This window comes from Salmo salar, chromosome ssa11, assembly GCF_905237065.1.
Source record: "Salmo salar chromosome ssa11, Ssal_v3.1, whole genome shotgun sequence".
In the NCBI taxonomy this organism is placed as follows: Eukaryota; Metazoa; Chordata; class Actinopteri; order Salmoniformes; family Salmonidae; genus Salmo; species Salmo salar.
Window position 1 is genome coordinate 72,763,443 of NC_059452.1, and position 23,489 is coordinate 72,786,931.

General features: G+C 43.0%; 1 protein-coding gene across 1 annotated transcript in view; it reads left to right on the plus strand.

Moving 5' to 3' along the window:
- LOC106563108 (corticotropin-releasing factor-binding protein) overlaps positions 1-12,628 on the plus strand; it is a 53,659-nt gene extending 41,031 nt beyond the window's left edge. Inside the window, exon 7 of the mRNA XM_014128333.2 lies at positions 11,882-12,628. Coding sequence (XP_013983808.2) covers positions 11,882-12,036 — 155 coding nt within the window. The 3' untranslated portion in view covers positions 12,037-12,628. The remainder of the gene's footprint in view (positions 1-11,881) is intronic.
- The last annotated feature ends 10,861 nt before the right edge of the window (positions 12,629-23,489 follow it).

The window sequence follows — 23,489 nt, forward strand, 5'->3', positions numbered from 1 at the left end:
ATTCCACACCATCACCATCCTAACTACTGTATATCTTTATTACCCAACATCACCATCCTCACTACAGTATATCTTTATTACCTACCATCACCATCCTAACTTCAGTATATCTTTATTAACTCCACCATCACCATCCTAACTAGAATATATCTTTATTACCCACCGTCACCATCCTAACTAGAATATATCTTTATTACCCACCATCACAACTAGAATATATCTTTATTACCCACCTTCACCTTCCTAACTACAGTAGATCTTTATTACCTTTCATCACCATCCTAACTAGAATATATCTTCATTACCCACCATCACATCCTAACTACATTAGATCTTTATTACCCACCATCACCATCCTAACTAGAATATATCTTTATTAACTCCACCACCACCATCCTAACTAGAATATATCTTTATTACCCACCATATATCTTTATTACCCACATCACCATCCTAACTAGAATTTATCTTCATTACCCACCATCACATCCTAACTACAGTATATCTTTATTACCCACAATCACCATCCTAACTATAATTATTTTTATTACCCACCATCACCATCCTAACTAGAATATATCTGTCACGGTTGTCGAAAGAAGGAGTGGACCAAAGTGCAGTTTGTGTGTCGTTCCACATTTTATTTACACTGTGAAACTATGCAATACATATAAATAAACTGAATGACAAAAACAACAAACCGTGACGCAGAGGTGAAACATACACTGACGCAAAGATAATCTCCCACAAACCCAGGTGGGAAAAACACCTACTTAAGTATGATCTCCAATTAGAGACAACGATGACCAGCTGCCTCTAATTGGAGATCATCCCAAACAAAACCCAATATAGAAATACAAAACTAGAACATGACAACATAGAAAAACTAAAGTAGAAAACCCCCCTGTCACGCCCTGACCTACTCTACCATAGAAAATAACAGCTTTCTATGCTCAGGACATGACAGTACCCTCCCCCCCAAAGGTGCGGACTCCAAACACACCTAAACGACAAAAGAACCCCCCAAAAAAGGGAGGGTTAGGGAGGGTGACAAATGTCTATGGCGGCTCTGGTACAGTAAGCAGAACCTTATCATCCCGATGATCCTCCAACAGAGGAGGCGGCTCCTGTTCGGGGCTTAACCCTCGCTCCGCCCGCTGATCCCTCTGCTTTTGTGCCACCGGACCGTGGATTGTCGTCAGAGGAACCAGACCGTAGATCATCACCGGAGGCTCTGTACTGCAGACCACCGCTGAAGGTTCTGGACTGCAGACCACCGCTGGAGGTGCTGGACTGCGGGCCGCCGCTGAAGACTCTGGACTGCGGGCCACTGCTGAAGACTCTGGACTGCGGGCCGTCACTGAAGGTTCCGGACTGCGGGCCGTCACTGAAGGTTCCGGACTGCGGGCCGTCTCAGGAGGTTCCGGACTGCGGGCCGTCTCAGGAGGTTCCGGACTGCGGGCCGTCTCAGGAGGTTCCGGACTGCGGGCCGTCTCAGGAGGTTCCGGACTGGGGGCCGTCTCAGGAGGTTCCTGACTGCGGGCCGTCTCAGGAGGTTCCTGACTGCGGGCCGTCTCAGGAGGTTCCTGACTGCGGGCCGTCTCAGGAGGTTCCTGACTGCGAGCCGTCTCAGGAGGTTCCTGACTGCGGGCCGTCTCAGGAGGTTCCGGACTGCGGGCCGTCTCAGGAGGTTCCGGACTGCGGGCCGTCTCAGGAGGTTCCGGACTGCGGGCCGTCTCAGGAGGTTCCGGACTGCGGGCCGTCTCAGGAGGTTCCGGACTGCGGGCCGTCTCAGGAGGTTCCTGACTGCGGGCCGTCTCAGGAGGTTCCGGACTGCGGGCCGTCTCAGGAGGTTCCGGACTGCAAAACGTCACCGGAGTCTCCGGACTGGGAACTGTCGCCGGAAGCTCTGGACAGGGAATGCGCACAGGAGGCCTGATGCGTGGGGCTGGCACAGGTGGCGCCAGACTAGTAACACGCACCTCAGGGCGAGTGCGGGAAGCAGGAACAGGACACCCCGGACTGGGCAGGCGCACTGGAGGCCTGATGTGTGGTGCTGGCACAGGTGGCGCCAGACTGGTTACACGCACCTCAGGGCGAGTGCGGGAAGCAGGAACAGGACACCCCGGACTGGGCAGGCGCACTGGAGGCCTGATGTGTGGTGCTGGCACAGGTGGCGCCAGACTGGTTACACGCACCTCAGGGCGAGTGCGGGGAGCAGGAACAGGACACCCCGGACTGGGCAGGCGCACTGGCGGCCTGATGCGTGGGACTGGCACAGGTGGCGCCAGACTGGTGACACGCACCTCAGGACGGGTGTGGGGAGCAAGAACAGGGCGTACCAGGCTGGATAGACTCACTGGAGGCCGGGTACGTGGGGCAGGCACAGGATATACTGGGCCGTGGAGGTGTACTGGAGGTCTCGCGCATAGAGCTGGCACAACCCGTCCTGGCTGGATGCTCAACCTAGCTCGTCAAATGTGGGGCGCGGGCACAGATCGCACCGGGCTGTGAATGCGCACTGGCGACACAGTGCGCATCACCGCATAACACGATGCTTGCTTCTTCACTCACTCCCCACGGTAAGCACGGGGAGTTGGCTCAGGTCTCCACCCTGACTCTGCCAATCTCCCCGTGTGCCCCCCCCCCCATTTTTTTGGGGGGGGGGGTGCCTCTCGTGCTTCCGTTGTTGTCGTGCTAGTTCCTCGTAACGTTGCCGTTCCTCCCTCGCTGTCTCCACCTGCTTCCACGGCAGGGTCTTGTCCCCTGCCATCACCTCCTCCCAGGTCCATGACGTCCTCCACTCTATCCTCTCCCGGGCCCAGGATCCCTGCTCCTCTTGGGCACGTTCTTTGGTCCTTTTATGGTGGGAGATTCTGTCACGGTTGTCGAAAGGAGGAGCGGACCAAAGTGCAGCGTGTGTTGTTCCACATTTTATTTACACTGTGAAACTATGCAATACATATAAATAAACTGAATGACAAAAACAACAAACCGTGACGCAGAGGTGAAACATACACTGACGCAAAGATAATCTCCCACAAACCCAGGTGGGAAAAACACCTACTTAAGTATGATCTCCAATTAGAGACAACGATGAACAGCTGCCTCTAATTGGAGATCATCCCAAACAAAACCCAACATAGAAATACAAAACTAGAACATGACAACATGGAAAAACTAAACTAGAAAACCCCCCTGTCACGCCCTGACCTACTCTACCATAGAAAATAACAGCTTTCTATGGTCAGGACTTGACAATATCTTTTTTACCCACGATCACCATCCTAACTAGAATATATCTTTATTAACCCCAGAATCACCATCCTAACTACAGTAGATCTTTATTAAATCAAATGTATTTATATAGCCCTTCGTACATCAGCTGATATCTCAAAGTGCTGTACAGAAACCCAGCCTAAAGCCCCAAACAGCAAGCAATGCATGTGAAAGAAGCACGGTGGCTAGGAAAAACTCCCTAGGAAAAACTCCCTGGTTCCTCTCTAGGAAGAAACCTAGAGAGGAACCAGGCTATGAGTGGTGGCCAGTCCTCTTCTGGCTGTGCTGGGTGGATATTATAACAGAACATGGTCAAGATGTTAAAATGTTCATAAATGACCAGCATGGTCAAATAATAATAATCATAGTAGTTGTCGAGGGTGCAACAAGCACGTCCGGTGAACAGGTCAGGGTTCCATAGCCGCAGGCAGAACAGTTGAAACTGGAGCAGCAGCACGGCCACAGCAGGCGGGATATAACCCCACCCACTTTGCCAAAGCACAGCCCCCACACCACTAGAGGGATGTCTCCAACCACCAACTTACCGTCCTAAGACAAGGCCGAGTATAGCCCACAAAGATCTCCGCCACGGCACAACCCAAGGGGGGGCAACCCAGACAGGAAGACCACGTCAGTGACTCAACCCACTCAGGTGACGCACCCCTCCCATGGACGGCATGGAAGAACACCAGTAAGCCAGTGACTCAGCCCCTGTAATAGGGTTAGAGGCAGAGAATCCCAGTGGAGAGAGGGGAACCGGCAAGGCAGAGACAGCAAGGGCGGTTCGTTGCTCCAGCCTTTCCGTTCACCTTCACACTCCTGGGCCAGACTATACTTAATCATAGGACCTACTGAAGAGATAAGTCTTCAGTAAAGACTTAAAGGTTGAGACTGAGTCTGCGTCTCTCACATGGGTAGGCAGACCATTCCATAAAAATTGAGCTCTATAGGAGAAAGTCCTACCTCCAGCCGTTTGCTTAGAAATTCTAGGGACAATTAGGAGGCCTGCGTCTTGTGACCGTAGCGTACGTGTAGGTATGTACGGCAGGACCAAATCGGAAAGATAGGTTGGAGCAAGCCCATGTAATGCTTTGTAGGTTAGCAGTAAAACCTTGAAATCAGCACTTGCCTTAACAGGAAGCCAGTGGAGGGAGGCTAGCACTGGAGCAATATCATCAATTTTTTGGGTTCTAGTCAGGATTCTAGCAGCCGTATTTAGCACTAACTGAAGTTTGTTTAGTGCTTTATCCGGGTAGCCGGAAAGTAGAGCATTGCAGTAGTCCAGCCTAGAAGTAACAAAAGCATGGATTAATTTTTCTGCATCATTTTTGGACAGAAAGTTTCTGATTTTTGCAATGTTACGTAGATGGAAAAAAGCTGTCCTTGAAACAGCCTTGATATGTTCTTCAAAAGAGAGATCAGGGTCCAGAGTAACGCCGAGGTCCTTCACAGTTTTATTTGATACGACTGTACAACCATCCAGATGAATTGTCATATTCAACAGAAGATCTCTTTGTTTCTTGGGACCTAGAACAAGCATCTCTGTTTTGTCCGAGTTTAAAAGTAGAACATTTGCAGCCATCCACTTCTTTATGTCTGAAACACAGGCTTCTAGCGAGGGCAGTTTTGGGGCTTCACCATGTTTCATTGAAATGTACAGCTGTGTGTCGTCCGCATAGCAGTGAAATGTAACATTATGTTTTCGAATGACATCCCCAAGAGGTAAAATATATAGTGAAAACAATAGTGGTCCTAAAACGGAACCTTGAGGAACACCAAAATTTACAATTGATTTGTCAGAGGACAAACCATTCACAGAGACAAACTGATATCTTTCCGACAGATAAGATCTAAACCAGGCCAGAACTTGTCCATGTAGACCAATTTGGGTTTCCACCATCACCATCCTAACTAGAATATATCTTTACTAACCCCACCACCACCATCTTAACTAGAATATATATTTATTAACCCCACCATCACCATCCAACTACAATATATCTTTATTCCCCCCCGTCACCATCCTAACTACAATATATCTTTATTACCTAAAATCACCATCCAAACTAGAATATATCTTTATTACCCACCATAACCATCCTAACTAGAATATATCTTTATTAACTCCACCATCACCATCCTAACTAGAATATATCTTGATTCCCCACCATCACCATCCTAACTAGAATATATCTTTATTCCCCACCATCACCATCCTAACTTCAGTAGATCTTTATTAACTCCACCATCACCATCCTAACTAGAATATATCTTGATTTCCCCACCATCCTAACTAGAATATATCTTTATTACCCACCATCACCATCCTAACTACAATATATCTTTATTAACTCCACCATCACCATCCTAAAAAGAATATATATTTAATACCAACATCACCATCCTAACTACAATATATCTTTACTCCCCACCATCACCATCCTAACTACAATATATCTTTATTCCCCACCATCACCATCCTAACTACAATATATCTTTATTACCCACCATCACCAGCCTAACTAGAATATATCTTTATTACTCACCATCCTAACTAGAATATATCTTTATTAACTCCACCATCACCATCCTAACTAGAATATATATTTATTCCCCACCATCACCATCCTAACTACAATATATCTTTATTACCCACCATCACCAGCCTAACTAGAATATATCTTTATTACCCACCATCACCATCCTAACTAGAATATATCTTTATTAACTCCACCATCACCATCCTAACTACAATATATCTTGATTTCCCCACCATCCTAACTAGAATATATCTTTATTACCCACCATCACCATCCTAACTACAATATATCTTTATTAACTCCACCATCACCATCCTAACTAGAATATATCTTTATTACCCACCATCACCAGCCTAACTAGAATATATCTTTATTACCCACCATCACCATCCTAACTACAGTACATCTTTATTACCCACCATCACCATCCATACTAGAATATATCTTTATTCCCCACCATCACCATCCATACTATAATATATCTTTATTACCCACCATCACCATCCATACTAGAATATTTCTTTATTACCCACCATCACCATCCATACTAGAATATTTCTTTATTACCCACCATCACCATCCATACTAGAATATTTCTTTATTAGCCACCATCACCATCCATACTAGAATATATCTTTATTAGCCACCATCACCATCCATACTAGAATATATCTTTATTCACCACCATCACCATCCATACTATAATATATCTTTATTACCCACCATCACCATCCATACTAGAATATTTCTTTATTAGCCACCATCACCATCCATACTAGAATATTTCTTTATTACCCACCATCACCATCCTAACTAGAATATATATATATTACTCACCATCCTAAATAGAATATATCTTTATTACCCACCATCTCCATCCTAACTAGAATATATCTTTATTACCCACCATCACCATCCATACTAGAATATATCTTTATTACCCACCATCACCATCCTAACTAGAATATATATTTATTACTCACCATCCTAACTAGAATATATCTTTATTACCCACCATCTCCATCCTAACTAGAATATATCGTTATTACCCACCATCACCATCCTAACTAGAATATATCTTTATTCCCCACCATCACCATCCATACTAGAATATATCTTTATTACCCACCATCACCATCCATACTAGAATATATCTTTATTACCCACCATCACCATCCATACTAGAATATATCTTTATTACCCACCATCACCATCCATACTAGAATATTTCTTTATTCCCCACCATCACCATCCATACTAGAATATATCTTTATTACCCACCATCACCATCCTAACTAGAATATATATTTATTACTCACCATCCTAACTAGAATATATCTTTATTACCCACCATCTCCATCCTAACTAGAATATATCTTTATTCCCCACCATCACCATCCTAACTAGAATATATCTTTATTCCCCACCATCACCATCCATACTAGAATATATCTTTATTACCCACCATCACCATCCTAACTAGAATATATATTTATTACTCACCATCCTAACTAGAATATATCTTTATTACCCACCATCTCCATCCTAACTAGAATATATCTTTATTCCCCACCATCACCATCCATACTAGAATATATCTTTATTACCCACCAACACCATCCATACTAGAATATATCTTTATTACCCACCATCACCATCCATACTAGAATATATCTTTATTAGCCACCATCACCATCCATACTAGAATATATCTTTATTCCCCACCATCACCATCCATACTAGAATATATCTTTATTAGCCACCATCACCATCCATACTAGAATATATCTTTATTAGCCACCATCACCATCCATACTAGAATATATCTTTATTAGCCACCATCACCATCCATACTAGAATATATCTTTATTACCCACCATCACCATCCATACTAGAATATATCTTTATTAACCACCATCACCATCCATACTAGAATATATCTTTATTACCCACCATCACCATCCATACTAGAATATATCTTTATTACCCACCATCACCATCCATACTAGAATATATCTTTATTACCCACCATCACCATCCATACTAGAATATATCTTTATTACCCACCATCACCATCCATACTAGAATATATCTTTATTACCCACCATCACCATCCATACTAGAATATATCTTTATTACCCACCATCACCATCCATACTAGAATATATCTTTATTACCCACCATCACCATCCATACTAGAATATATCTTTATTACCCACCGTCACCATCCATGCTAGAATATATCTTTATTACCCACCATCACCATCCATACTAGAATATATCTTTATTACCCACCATCACCATCCATACTAGAATATATCTTTATTACCCACCATCACCATCCATACTAGAATATATCTTTATTACCCACCATCACCATCCATACTAGAATATATCTTTATTAGCCACCATCACCATCCATACTAGAATATATCTTTATTAGCCACCATCACCATCCATACTAGAATATATCTTTATTAGCCACCATCACCATCCATACTAGAATATATCTTTATTACCCACCATCACCATCCATACTAGAATATATCTTTATTACCCACCATCACCATCCATACTAGAATATATCTTTATTACCCACCATCACCATCCATACTAGAATATATCTTTATTACCCACCATCACCATCCATACTAGAATATATCTTTATTACCCACCATCACCATCCTAACTAGAATATATCTTTATTACCCACCATCACCATCCTTACTACAATATATCTTTATTACCCACCATCACCATCCTATCTAGAATATATCTTTATTAACCACCATCACCATCCATACTAGAATATATCTTTATTACCCACCATCTCCATCCTAACTAGAATATATCTTTATTACCCACCATCACCATCCATACTAGAATATATCTTTATTAGCCACCATCACCATCCATACTAGAATATATCTTTATTACCCACCATCACCATCCATACTAGAATATATCTTTATTACCCACCATCACCATCCATACTAGAATATATCTTTATTACCCACCATCACCATCCATACTAGAATATATCTTTATTAACCACCATCCATACTAGAATATATCTTTATTAGCCACCATCACCATCCATACTAGAATATATCTTTATTATCCACCATCACCATCCATACTAGAATATATCTTTATTAACCACCATCCATACTAGAATATATCTTTATTATCCACCATCACCATCCATACTAGAATATATCTTTATTAGCCACCATCACCATCCATACTAGAATATATCTTTATTAGCCACCATCCATACTAGAATATATCTTTATTACCCACCATCACCATCCATACTAGAATATATCTTTATTACCCACCATCACCATCCATACTAGAATATATCTTTATTACCCACCATCACCATCCATACTAGAATATATCTTTATTACCCACCATCACCATCCATACTAGAATATATCTTTATTACCCACCATCACCATCCATACTAGAATATATCTTTATTAACCCCACCATCACCATCCATACTAGAATATATCTTTATTAACCACCATCACCATCCATACTAGAATATATCTTTATTCCCCACCATCACCATCCATACTAGAATATATCTTTATTAGCCACCATCACCATCCATACTAGAATATATCTTTATTAGCCACCATCACCATCCATACTAGAATATATCTTTATTACCCACCATCACCATCCATACTAGAATATATCTTTATTACCCACCATCACCATCCATACTAGAATATATCTTTATTCCCCACCATCACCATCCATACTAGAATATATCTTTATTACCCACCATCACCATCCATACTAGAATATATCTTTATTACCCACCATCACCATCCATACTAGAATATATCTTTATTAGCCACCATCACCATCCATACTAGAATATATCTTCATTACCCACCATCACCATCCATACTAGAATATATCTTTATTACCCACCATCACCATCCATACTAGAATATATCTTTATTACCCACCGTCACCATCCATACTAGAATATATCTTTATTAACCACCATCACCATCCATACTAGAATATATCTTTATTACCCACCATCACCATCCATACTAGAATATATCTTTATTACCCACCATCACCATCCATACTAGAATATATCTTTATTAGCCACCGTCACCATCCATACTAGAATATATCTTTATTAGCCACCGTCACCATCCATACTAGAATATATCTTTATTACCCACCGTCACCATCCATACTAGAATATATCTTTATTACCCACCATCACCATCCATACTAGAATATATCTTTATTAGCCACCATCACCATCCATACTAGAATATATCTTTATTACCCACCATCACCATCCATACTAGAATATATCTTTATTACCCACCATCACCATCCATACTAGAATATATCTTTATTCCCCACCATCACCATCCATACTAGAATATATCTTTATTACCCACCATCACCATCCATACTAGAATATATCTTTATTACCCACCATCACCATCCATACTAGAATATATCTTTATTACCCACCATCACCATCCATACTAGAATATATCTTTATTACCCACCATCACCATCCATACTAGAATATATCTTTATTACCCACCATCACCATCCATACTAGAATATATCTTTATTACCCACTATCACCATCCATACTAGAATATATCTTTATTACCCACCATCACCATCCATACTAGAATATATCTTTATTACCCACCATCACCATCCATACTAGAATATATCTTTATTACCCACCATCACCATCCATACTAGAATATATCTTTATTACCCACCATCACCATCCATACTAGAATATATCTTTATTACCCACCATCACCATCCATACTAGAATATATCTTTATTACCCACCATCACCATCCATACTAGAATATATCTTTATTACCCACCATCACCATCCATACTAGAATATATCTTTATTACCCACCATCACCATCCATACTAGAATATATCTTTATTCCCCACCATCACCATCCATACTAGAATATATCTTTATTACCCACCATCACCATCCATACTAGAATATATCTTTATTACCCACCATCACCATCCATACTAGAATATATCTTTATTACCCACCATCACCATCCATACTAGAATATATCTTTATTACCCACCATCACCATCCATACTAGAATATATCTTTATTACCCACCATCACCATCCATACTAGAATATATCTTTATTCCCCACCATCACCATCCATACTAGAATATATCTTTATTAGCCACCATCACCATCCATACTAGAATATATCTTTATTAGCCACCATCACCATCCATACTAGAATATATCTTTATTAGCCACCATCCATACTAGAATATATCTTTATTAACCACCATCCATACTAGAATATATCTTTATTACCCACCATCACCATCCATACTAGAATATATCTTTATTACCCACCATCACCATCCATACTAGAATATATCTTTATTACCCACCGTCACCATCCATACTAGAATATATCTTTATTCCCCACCATCACCATCCATACTAGAATATATCTTTATTACCCACCATCACCATCCATACTAGAATATATCTTTATTACCCACCATCACCATCCATACTAGAATATATCTTTATTATCCACCATCACCATCCATACTAGAATATATCTTTATTAGCCACCATCACCATCCATACTAGAATATATCTTTATTACCCACCATCACCATCCATACTAGAATATATCTTTATTCCCCACCATCACCATCCATACTAGAATATATCTTTATTACCCACCATCACCATCCATACTAGAATATATCTTTATTACCCACCATCACCATCCATACTAGAATATATCTTTATTATCCACCATCACCATCCATACTAGAATATATCTTTATTATCCACCATCACCATCCATACTAGAATATATCTTTATTAGCCACCATCACCATCCATACTAGAATATATCTTTATTAGCCATTTTTGAATGGAATGTTTTTGTTTATGTTGCTTTGCTTACCGTGTGCAATATAATGTCTGACTGTTTTTGACTTTCTCTCTTTTTTCTGTCTCTTTTCCTTGTCCTACAGCCCAGATGAAGATCGGTTGCGATAACACGGTGGTTAGGATGGTGTCCAGCGGGAAGTTTGTCAACCGGGTGGCGTTCCAGTACCGCCTGCTGGACCGGCAGGAGCTGCAGAGGATCAAGGTGAACAGTGTGGAGGATTTCTGCTTCACTGGCTGAGCTCTGTCTCTTTATCTATCTCCCCCGCCAACATGTTGTCTATCTGCCACCTAGCTAACGGGGACCACCCATCACCGGCTGCCAAATCTACTATGAGACTGATTACAGAAAAAAAGCCTGAAGATTGCCATAAAATTCTGTTCTGTACTACATTTTGAATTTAAAGAGATTTATTAACTTTGTACCTCATTCGTTTTTTTATTTTTTATTTGTTGCTCACTATATGTTCAATGAATTGTGGCTGGCGCTCAAGCTTAATAAAGTGTTATTTTGTGTTTGTGGGCGTTTCTAATATTGGTTTTGATTCTGTATTTAGATTGTTTAACCTGTGTGATTATATGCAGTACATGACTGTACAAATGGGCCAGTGAGGGTGTTAAGCAGGGCGTTTTTGGTTCACATTCTGTACAGGAAAGGGTTCTGAAAAACGGAATGTTTCTATTTATTTTGCGAGACGATGTGTGCGGTTACAGGACTGTGGATGGAGACGAGTGTTCAATGGAGCATGTCAAATACATGTTCATTGCTGTGATCTATATTCATTTGTATCAAACAATTTTTTTGTAATAAAACTGAATCGCATGAGAAAGCACTCATTGGAGATGATAATTCCTTTCATTTTTTGAATCAGTAAAATGATGCAGAACTAACAGGGTTGGCTGTCAGGGGAAGGATGCTGGGTGGAGGGGGGTCTCGTGGGGTCACTATGAAGAGGAATGGAAGATGTCAACATCAGTCGCATGTCTCAACCTAACAAGAAAACCCTCTCCAGTTCCCGATTACACAGAATTTAAGCACTCTTAAAATAGTCAATAGTTAAATACATGTTAATCATATTTGATTAGTTGAGTTTACTTCAATAGAACCAGAAAGAACACTGTGATATTTTGGTATCCAAGTCATTCCATATCCTGAAGCTCAATCCCTCTAGTTCATGATTACATTTAGATTAGAATGTATTAATACAGTCAATTATTCATATATTGCTTTGCAGCATTATCCCACATCGCACATGAAACAAACCAATAACAAATTATCTTGATGAGACACTTTTAGAAATGGGCTACTTTTGATACCAAGGGTTGATGGTTTAAAGCTTTATGGTTAATTTAGTGTCAAACAGTACTTCATATTTGGTTTCCTGTACACAGAATTAATCACAAACAGATATTCAGTGATATTACCCAAATACAAATATCGGAGCCTCAATAAGCCCACTGTCTTCTACCTGTTTGTTGAAGAAGAAAAAACCCTGAACACAATCAACCTTTCTGCCACCTTTTATATGGCATGGCATTACTTATGAATTACTTCTGATTTCCTTTATAAAGGGTTCATGAAGGATTCATTAAGCCGCATTTCAAGTTCTCCTTCATTAAAAGTGCCGTATGTCTGACGTATGTATGAGTAATACTCTACTCCCCCCCCCTCCGCAGGGAGGACAGTGTGTGTGTGTGTGTGTGTGTGTGTGTGTGTGTGTGTGTGTGTGTGTGTGTGTGTGTGTGTGTGTGTGTGTGTGTGTGTGTGTGTGTGTGTGTGTGTGTGTGTGTGTGTGTGTGTGTGTGTGTGTAGCAGTGGAGGGTACGCAGCTTTGTGAAGAGTCCTGCAGTGATGTCACAACTCTAAGTCATCTTCAATTGGAAATTAGTCTCACACTGACTCACATCAATGCCTAAACTAGTGGAAAATAAGTGTGTGTAGGGGGGGGGAATCTATGATGGAAGCTCTGAGGCAATTGTGGCGTATGTATTGATTTCTGATTACATGTTGGCTAAACTCATTCTGAGCCTATGGCTGCGTTTACACAGGCAGCCTAATTTTGATCTTTGGCAAAAAGATCAGGCAGCCTTTGTGACCTGAGAAATGTATGACCTGTATCTGCAGGAGTTTCTGGTTCAAGGCCTGCTCTAGCTGTTACACTTAAGCGCTACACTACTGCCAGACTCCAGAACAGAGGACACTACTGCCAGACTTCAGAACTGGGGACACTACTGCCAGACTCCAGAACAGAGGACACTACTGCCAGACTCCAGAACAGAGGACACTACTGCCAGACTCCAGAACAGAGGACACTACTGCCAGACTCCAGAACAGAGGACACTACTGCCAGACTCCAGAACAGAGGACACTACTGCCAGGTGTTTTGTTACATTACATAAATGTCCATCATCATAGCAGGACAAAATGCACACGATTTACAATGTTTTCCAAGCATGTTAAATCTAAACATAGACAAAGGCGATATGCACTTTGATAGAAGGGAAATGCCAAAGAGGATGAATCAGGCATGAGGTCCTTTTAAACCAAACCGTGCTAATGGTCCTGTTGAGTAATTATTATTTTACATAGGACTTGATGGTGACCTAAGCATTGTTTGTACCTTCAACCCAGCCATAAAGAGTCAGGGTGATAAAAGTACTTTTTGTCTAATGGATGACAGTCCATTACAGATCCGAAAATAAATCTATATTGTGTGTGTTTTTATGGAGGTATTTCTTGCCCTCATTACCATATTACATGGTCATTTTCTACTTAGGCAGTCGAGTCTCTAATGGGGCTAAATATTGAAGAATAAATTAGACACACTTTTCTTTTCCCCATTATGTAACACTAAACACTATAAACTGGTGTTTAGAGAGATAGAAAGAAAGAGAGAGAGAGAAAGAGAGAAAATGTGAAAAAAGAGAGAGAGAAAAGAGACAGAGGAAAGAGAGAGGGAGAGAAAACGAGAGAGAAAGAGATAAATAGAGAGAGAGAGAGAGAGAGACTGACAAATCAACCAAATGGAAATAATGCCCTGAAGCTCTGAAGAAATATTAATAATAAAACAAAAATGTTTTTAGGGGTTCAGAAAATCATCCAGCGCCCAGGGTTATACAGCTCTGCAGAACTGAACCGATGTGCACTCATCAGGAGCCGACCATATCCCATTTCTCTTCATCCATTTTCTCCCTGCCTGTTTAAGACCTACACTATCGATCTGAGTGTATTTCTCCTGTATGACTGGACTTTAATCTCTCTTCCTCCACTGGGTTGTGCTTCTCCTCCTCCTCCTCCTCCTCTCTTCCTCTCAGGTATCGCCTGGTATCAGCAGGAGCCATTACAGCTTTTCTCATCTCCTCTCTTCTCTGACGTATTTTATTTGTTCCCCTCCCCTCCCCTCTCCTTTGCCGTTTCGCTAACTCTCCTCCCTCCTGACAGTGAGCCCTTGTCTTATCTCCACCCCCCACATACCAGTGTCCCACCACCCGACAGAGTGACTCTGATCGGCAGGGAGATTGACACGGAAGGGGCCTCCTGGAGCTTTGTCTCCAGATAACAGTGTAACCTTACATGTCCTTACCCTGGGCTATGCTTCCATGGTGCTTTCTTCCTCACCGATCCCCTCTTAGGACAGGAATGATTCCCGTTGACATTGTTGAAGAGCGATAACGTTCTTCTGATTCTTTCTATTTGACTATTTTTCTTTTGGATATATACAGTATACTGCCTAATATACATTTCCTCTCTATAGTTCTTTATGTCCCTTGATTTTCTCATGATGACATTGACCTTTTAGTGCAGCTGGAAAAACTGCAGCAATCATGTCAGTCACCACATTCCCTCTCAATGGAAACTGTCCCATTTCTCCTGCAGCAAGCAAGTCTGTCACGTCCTGGCCAGTATAAGGGTTAATTGTCATTGTAGTTTGGTCAGGACGTGGCAGAGGGTATTTGGTTTATGTGGTTCGGGGTGGTGTTTTTGTAGTAAGGGCATTTGATTTAAGTATTCCGGGGTTTTTTGGGCACTGTCTGAGATTCATGTATTCTATGTTTAGTCTAGGTAGTCTGGTTCTATGTTTAGTTAATTAGGGTGGGGACTCTCAATTGAAGGCAGGTGTGGTCTATTTGCCTTTGATTGAGAGTCCCATATATTAGGGTGTGTTTGTGTTTGTCATTTGTGGGGGATTGTTCTTGCACTGTGTTTTTGTATGCCTGTAAGACCAATCCTGTCGTGTGTATTGTTTTTTTTCCAGTGGATGCTTTACTCCTTTTTTTAAAATTAAAATATGAGTATCCATATTCCCGCTGCAGTTTGGTCTATTCAACACGGCTCTTTTCGTGACAGAATCTCCCACCAAACCAGGACCAAGCAGCGGAAGAAGGAGCAGAACACTAATTATTTTGACAGGGACACTCGTGAGAAATGGACTTGGGACCAGATTGTGGCCGGAGAGGGCCCATGGAGAAAGGCTGGTAAGGACCGGGAACGTTACCGAGGAACACGACTGGCGTTGAAGCATGAGAGGCACCCCCAATAATTTTTTTGGGGGGGGCACACGGGTAGTTTGGCTAGGCCAAGGAAGAGCCAGAAGCCAGCTACCCGTGATTATATGGAGGAGCGTATGAGGTGGAGGGCGCCATGTTTTGCGGAAGAGCGCACAATTTCACCCATACGCACGCACAGTCCGGTGCGAGTTATTCCAGCCCCTCGCAGGTGCCGTGCTAGAGTGGGCATCCAGCCTGGTAGGAGGATGCCTGCGCAGCGCATCTGGTCGCCGGTACGCCTCCTAGGACCAGGCTACCCAACTCCCGCTCTACGCACGGCAACCATCAGGCCCCTGCACAGCCCAGTCCGCCCTGTACGAGCACCCCGCTCGGACAGGGCTACTAGTTCCATCCAGCCAGGACGGGTTGTGCAGGAGGTAAGATCAAGGCGGCCTGTGCGCCTCCATAGCCCGGTGTTTCCAGTTCCTGTCTCTCGTGCGGACCCGGAAGTGCGTCAGCCCTGTCCGACTCGTCCTGTTCCCGCTCCCCGCACTAGCCTGGAGGTGCATGTTCCCAGTCTGGCACGTCCAGTACCAGCACCACGCACCAGGTTTCAAGTGCGTCAGCCCAGCCCGACTCGTCCTGTTCCCGCTCCCCGCACTAGCCTGGAGATGCGTGTTCACAGTCTGGCACGTCCAGTCCCAGCACCACGCACCAGGTTTCAAGTGCGTCGGCTCAGTCAAGAGTCGCCAGAGCTGCCCGTCAGTCAAGAGTCGCCTGAGCTGCCCGTCAGTCAAGAGTCGCCAGAGCTGCCCGTCAGTCAAGAGTCGCCAGAGCTGCCCGTCAGTCAAGAGTCGCCAGAGCTGCCCGTCAGTCAAGAGTCGCCAGAGCTGCCCGACTGCCCTCCGGGTCTGCCAGAGCGGCCCGACTGCCCTCCGGGTCTGCCAGAGCGGCCCGACTGCCCTCCGGGTCTGCCAGAGCGGCCCGACTGCCCTCCGGGTCTGCCCGAGTGGCCCGACTGTCCTCCGGCCCAGCCCGAGTGGCCCGTCTGCCCGGAACTGCCAGAACCGGAGCCACCTCCAGATATAGGTGGGTTGGGGAGGGGGGGTGTAGCACAGTGCCATCGTTGACGGCAGCCACCCTCCCTTCCCTCCCTTTAGTTTAGGGGGATTTTTTGTGGTTGTTTTATTTATTTTTTTCTTGAGGTGCTTCCGGGGTTAGCACCTTTAGGGGGGGGTACTGTCACGTCCTGGCCAGTATAAGGGTTAACTGGCATTGTAGTTTGGTCAGGACGTGGCAGAGGGTATTTGGTTTATGTGGTTCGGGGTGGTGTTTTTGTAGTAAGGGCATTTGATTTAAGTATTCCGGGGTTTTTTGGGCACTGTTTGAGATTCATGTATTCTATGTTTAGTCTAGGTAGTCTGGTTCTATGTTTAGTTAATTAGGGTGGGGACTCTCAATTGAAGGCAGGTGTGGTCTATTTGCCTTTGATTGAGAGTCCCATATATTAGGGTGTGTTTTGTGTTTGTCATTTGTGGGGGATTGTTCTTGCACTGCGTTTTTGTATGCCTGTAAGACTGTTCCTGTCGTGTGTATTGTTTTTTTTTCCAGTGGATGCTTTACTCCTTTTTTTTTAAATTAAAATATGAGTATCCATATTCCCGCTGCAGTTTGGTCTATTCAACACGGCTCTTTTCGTGACAAAGTCATAAGAAGTGAAAGTCTTACAGTAAAACAGGAATCACAAGGGACGTCATAACTAGGGTTGCAAAGGGTTGGAAACTTTCCGGTAAATTCCCAGAATTTTCCCATGTTAAGTTAAGCCCTGGAATTTGGGGAATTCTTCTTAAATTCATCAAAAAACCTTTTTTTTGTGGGATACACATAAGGAAATAGGTATTCTGGCATATTTTGGTTAAACTAACCCCAATTCAATGGAATTGCAAGCCTCTGCATGCGCAGTGCATTCTTCCATCACATGTACATCTGATCCTCAAGATCTTGTACACTAATGAGATGCTATTGAGCCCACACTACTACACTGTCTGAGCAGGGGACTACATGCTTTCTGGTAAGTTTTGATTACAATACTGGGTGGGGTGAATATATTTTATATGACACATTATTTTTTTTTGTTAACTAGTAAATAGTAGCCTACAGCAAAGTGTGTTGAAATCATTTCTAACTTGTTAACAATTTCTGCTAGTTAGTTTTTGCTGCTGTACCATGTGGGTTTTAACTTTCTTGAGCCTGCTAACTGAGGAGTGTAAATTCACCTGTTTCCATACATGTTTCATTTTAAAACATTTATCTTACAAAGGAGTTGTTTAATCTAACTGCTTAACTATTTATCTGTACATAGAATTGTATTTTATTTTTTACTCTTTGTTCTAATCTTTACAGGAAAATGCTGCGGGCACTATCTGATGTGTGGTAACATTTCACTGCAGCTAATGTAGAAGGAAAAGCTGTGTACATTTGCAAACACTGTGCCAAATCATTTGTGAAGAATGCAACAAAGATGCAAAATCATCTGGCCAAGTGCATAAAGTTCCCTCAGCACTCACAACAAGCAACCTCTGACAAAAGTCCCTCTACTTCTATTCGAGGTGAAAATGATGAATAAGACACCTTATCAATAGCAACAACTCATGGTCCTCCTGGAGTCAGAAGTTTTTGACTCAATGGAGGAACGTAGTCAGAGAAATGCTGATGAATGTCTTGCTCGAGCTGTGTATGCAACTGGTTCACCTCTGATGCTCACAGGCAATGTGTATTGGAAGAGATTTCTGAATGTTCTTCACCCAGCATACACCCCTCCAACCAGACATGCTTTATCTACTCATTTGCTGGATGCAGAGTTCAACAGAGTTCAAGTGAAGGTCAAGCAAATCATAGAGAAAGCAGACTGTATTGCAATCATCTCTGATGGGTGGTCAAATATTTGTGGGCAAGGAATAATTAACTGCATCATCTCCATCCCTCAACCAGTATTCTACAAGAGCACAGACACACCAGTCTTTACATTGCAGATGAGCTGAAGGCAGTCATCAATGACCTTGGACCACAGAAGGTATTTGCGCTGGTGACAGACAATGCTGCGAACATGAAGGTTGCTTGGTCTAAAGTGGAGGAGTCCTACCCTCACATCACACCCATTGGCTGTGCTGCTCATGCATTGAATCTGCTCCTCAAGGACATCATGGCACTGAAAACAAAGGATACACTCTACAAGAGAGCCAAGGGCATGGTTAGGTATGTGAAGGGTCATCAAGTTATAGCAACAATCTACCTCACCAAGCAAAGTGAGAAGAATAAGAGCACCACATTGAAGCTGGCCAGCAACACCAATCGGGTGGATAAGGGATAACGGATTGAGAGAGACAATACCATCCTGTCTGATGTTCAGACTCTGCTTGCAGATGTAAGAGAAGACATCCCTGCCCACTTCACTGTTGCTCCAAGCAGAGGAAACTGCAGTTCTGAAATACATCAAAAAGCGTGAAGAATTCTGCCTGATGCCCATACACACCGCAGCGTACATGTTGGACCCCAAGTATGCTGGCAAGAGCATCCTGTCTGGTGCAGAGATCAACAAGGCCTATGGTGTAATCACTACCGTGTCTCGCCATCTTGGCCTGGATGAGGGCAAGGTTCTTGGCAGTCTGGTGAAGTACTCTTCCAAGCAAGGGCTTTGAGATGGAGATGCAATATGGCAGTTGTGCCAACATATCTCATCAGCCACCTGGTGGAAGGGACTTTGTGGATCTGAGGTTCTTTCCCCTGTTGCCTCCATCATCCTCCAAATCCCACCAACATCAGCCGCCTCAGAGCGCAACTGGTCCTTGTTTGGTAACACACACTAAAGCACGCAACACGCTGACCAATACATGGGTTGAAAAATTGATGGCCATCCGGGCAAATTTGAGGCTTTTTGAGTCTGACAACGAGCCTTCCTCAACAAGGTTGGAAAGTGACAGTGAAGAGGAGGTCTCAGAGTCTGATGTTCAAGAGGTGGACATTGAGGAGGTCCAGGGAGAAGACATGGAAGCCTGAGAGGAAGACAACCAAAGCTTTAGTTTCTAGACTATCATTTTACAGATGTATGTTGAAGAACAATTTGAGATGCGATGGATCATTGGGGATCATTCAATATTCCCTTTTGTTTTTCAGTGAAATCATCCCATGTGAAGAGTCAACTAATTTCATTTAAATTCAATTCATAACTAAATTGTGGTTTTTATTTCTATTGGAAGGATTTAATCATTTGCAATTATGTCTACTTATGATAAGGTAAAAGGTTTATGTTTCTGTCTCCATATGATATGATAAATATATCCAATGCAAAAAACATCTAGTTTTAAATGGTATTAATATTAATTTGCTAATATTTTCATTAATTCCCATATATTCCCATTAATTCCCATATATTCCCGTTAATTCCCACGGACAGTTTCCACCTCTGAATATTCCCCAAAATGTGCAACCCTAGTCATAACTGACGCAAAGACCATGCAAACCCTTCAGTTACACTGAAACAGGAAAATGATCCCACTCAATACTGAAACCCATAGGATAGGGGGGCATACTGTGTGTAGTGTGTGTGTGTGTGTGTGTGTGTGTGTGTGTGTGTGTGTGCGCGTGTGTACGTGCGTTACATAGAATGGTTAGATAGTGATGACCACAGAGCATAAATTTGAATGGGATTCTCTTTCTAGTAATCTAGTTCATTGTACTTCTATGATGGCAACTCTCTCCATCTCTCGTTCACTCTGTCTGTCATTAGGCCCCAGGGGATGACCAATGCTGTTTGGCAGAACAAACTGACCTGTCCTGGAGGCTGGGCCTCACGTGTTGTTTGTTAGCATGAGTTTCCATCTGTCGCTGAAGGAGAGCACCACGGTGTGAAAACGTCTGAACGATCCGTTTCTCTGTCTCTTTACATCTAGCCCCCCGGAGGTGATAAATCTCACACTTATTCTTTCTCTTTCTCCCTCTATCCCTTTCCTTCTCTCGTTTCTCACTCTCATCCCTCTCTTTCTTTCTCTTGCTCTCTCTCTCTCTTAACCTCTCTCTTTCCCTCTTTACGTTATTTTGGGGGCATACAGAGAGAAACTGTAAAGGACAACCTTGGATGTAATGGTTTGAGTGTCTTTTTCTAATAGGCTGATATGCCTCCTTTGAACAATACAGTCCTACGTCCCCAGTGGAGGAAACATTTCCCTGTATTAGCCTACTGATGGCTGATCCCTGGCCATTGGAGTGTAGATAGACCCTGGTTGTGGCTATCGCTGACATACAGTCAGTCAGTCAGTCCTGTCAGGCTTTGTTGACTTCCTGTTGCATTCAGGAAATGGATTAGAGAGAGAAGGACCACAGATCTACTACAGATAACAGGCACCAGCGAGAGCCGATCCTTTCAATATGAAGCCCCATTGTTAGGTGAAAGACACGGAGACAGACACAGAGACCGACACCAAGGGACCATCTGAAGATATTCTAGTGTTAAAAAATGGGCTGTTGCTGTGAAAATAAAAATCTACCATCACAACCCTCCATCTCCCTATCCCAAACATAGCATGACGTGAGGGGGAGTGATCGATGGTAGCAGTTTACGCTCAAATGGCAAAACAAGCCCTTCATCATCAGTTCTGTAGACGTCAGAGGCTGATGGGGACCGCTCAGGGTTTGGCAAGAGGAGGAGATAAATGTTGCCACCAAAGAAATAAATGAGGCTTTCTGACAGAGAGAGGGAGGGCTGTGTCTGTGTGATGGGGAGAGACAGCGGTCAAAAGGAATGGTGTGTGTGTGTGTGTGTTTGTGTGCTGCAGGGCAGCCATATAAGGAAACCATCTTAAGGGACAGGTAATAGTTGTTCTGAGTTATATTCATAGTGTCCATCAGAGGAGTCTGCTGAGGTGAGGACGGCTCATAATAATGGCTGGAAAGGAGCGAACGGAAGGGAAACAAACACATGGAAACCATGTGTTTGATGAGTTCGATGACCATTCCATGTATTCCATTCCAGCCATTACCATGAGCCGCCCTCCCCAATTAAGGTGCCACCAACCTCCTATTGTGTCTATAGAGCGTGCTCTGGTACCTGTCCTGCTGTCTGGAGGGTGGCAGCCCCCAATAACTTTCTACTGTAACACACTCACGCACACCCTGCTGACTTTTCTTTCAGCTGGATATAATTGCGCAACTTGATCCACCACAGATACTGTGTTCAGATATACTTGGAGGGACATGGAAGTTCAATAGAAGGGGTTTCTTTGACGGACCAGTTTAAAGTCAACTCGACGGGGGACTCTTCATGATTCTCTACTGTAACAACGTGCTTCTAGTACTGAAGACTAGTAGGTTTGGAATACACAGCTCTTTTGGTGTTCTAACTTGTATTCACTAGGTACAGACCACACCTTCAACATATAGCTATGCACGTTTGATATAGCTTAATGCAGGAAAGGTTGCAAGGTATGAATAGAGAATGATGTCATACTGAAATGAGCTTGAGCTTGGAGTGAAGTTTGATGATAGGTGGTTGTAGAATGGAAACGTCTTTGTAGGCGGGATTTGAGAGGAAGACACTGGATGATTGAAGGGAGAGTGACTGTTCATGATGCTTGAAGGAGCGGGATGGTTGGAGGAGCTTGATGGTTCAGGATGGTTGGTGGAGCTTGATGGTTCGGGATGGTTGGAGGAGCTTGATGGTTCTTATGGTTGGTGGACCTTGATGGTTCGGGAGGATAGTTGCTTGGTCGTCACAGGATAGGGAAGGGGAGTTTTTGGGTGGGAGTACTGGTGGTCTCTGCTTCTCGGCGCAGAGTTAATCCTCAAAAAGGAAGGGCCAGGACTCCCGAGACGTCTGTGAACAAAGCAGCGAGAACATGTCAGAGGGTTTGGTGGTTTGAATGGAAAGATCATAGTTCTGATGGCTTGAGAGTCCAGGGACCAGGGGACAGATGATGTGGATGGGAAACGTCTGAGTTGAGATGGGAACTGAGGTGATGAGGAAGGAGGTAGTGCAGTCCTCTTATTGCATTTGGTGGTGAAGATGGGGCAATCTTGAGCTTGGATCTTGTAGTTTGAAGAATTACTTAGGAAGAATGGTTCTTGTATAGCATTGTTCACATGTGGAAAAGGAAGTCTGTAGTGGTTGTATGATAGCTTCTAGTCATGATCTTGAATTCACAGGCAGCCATA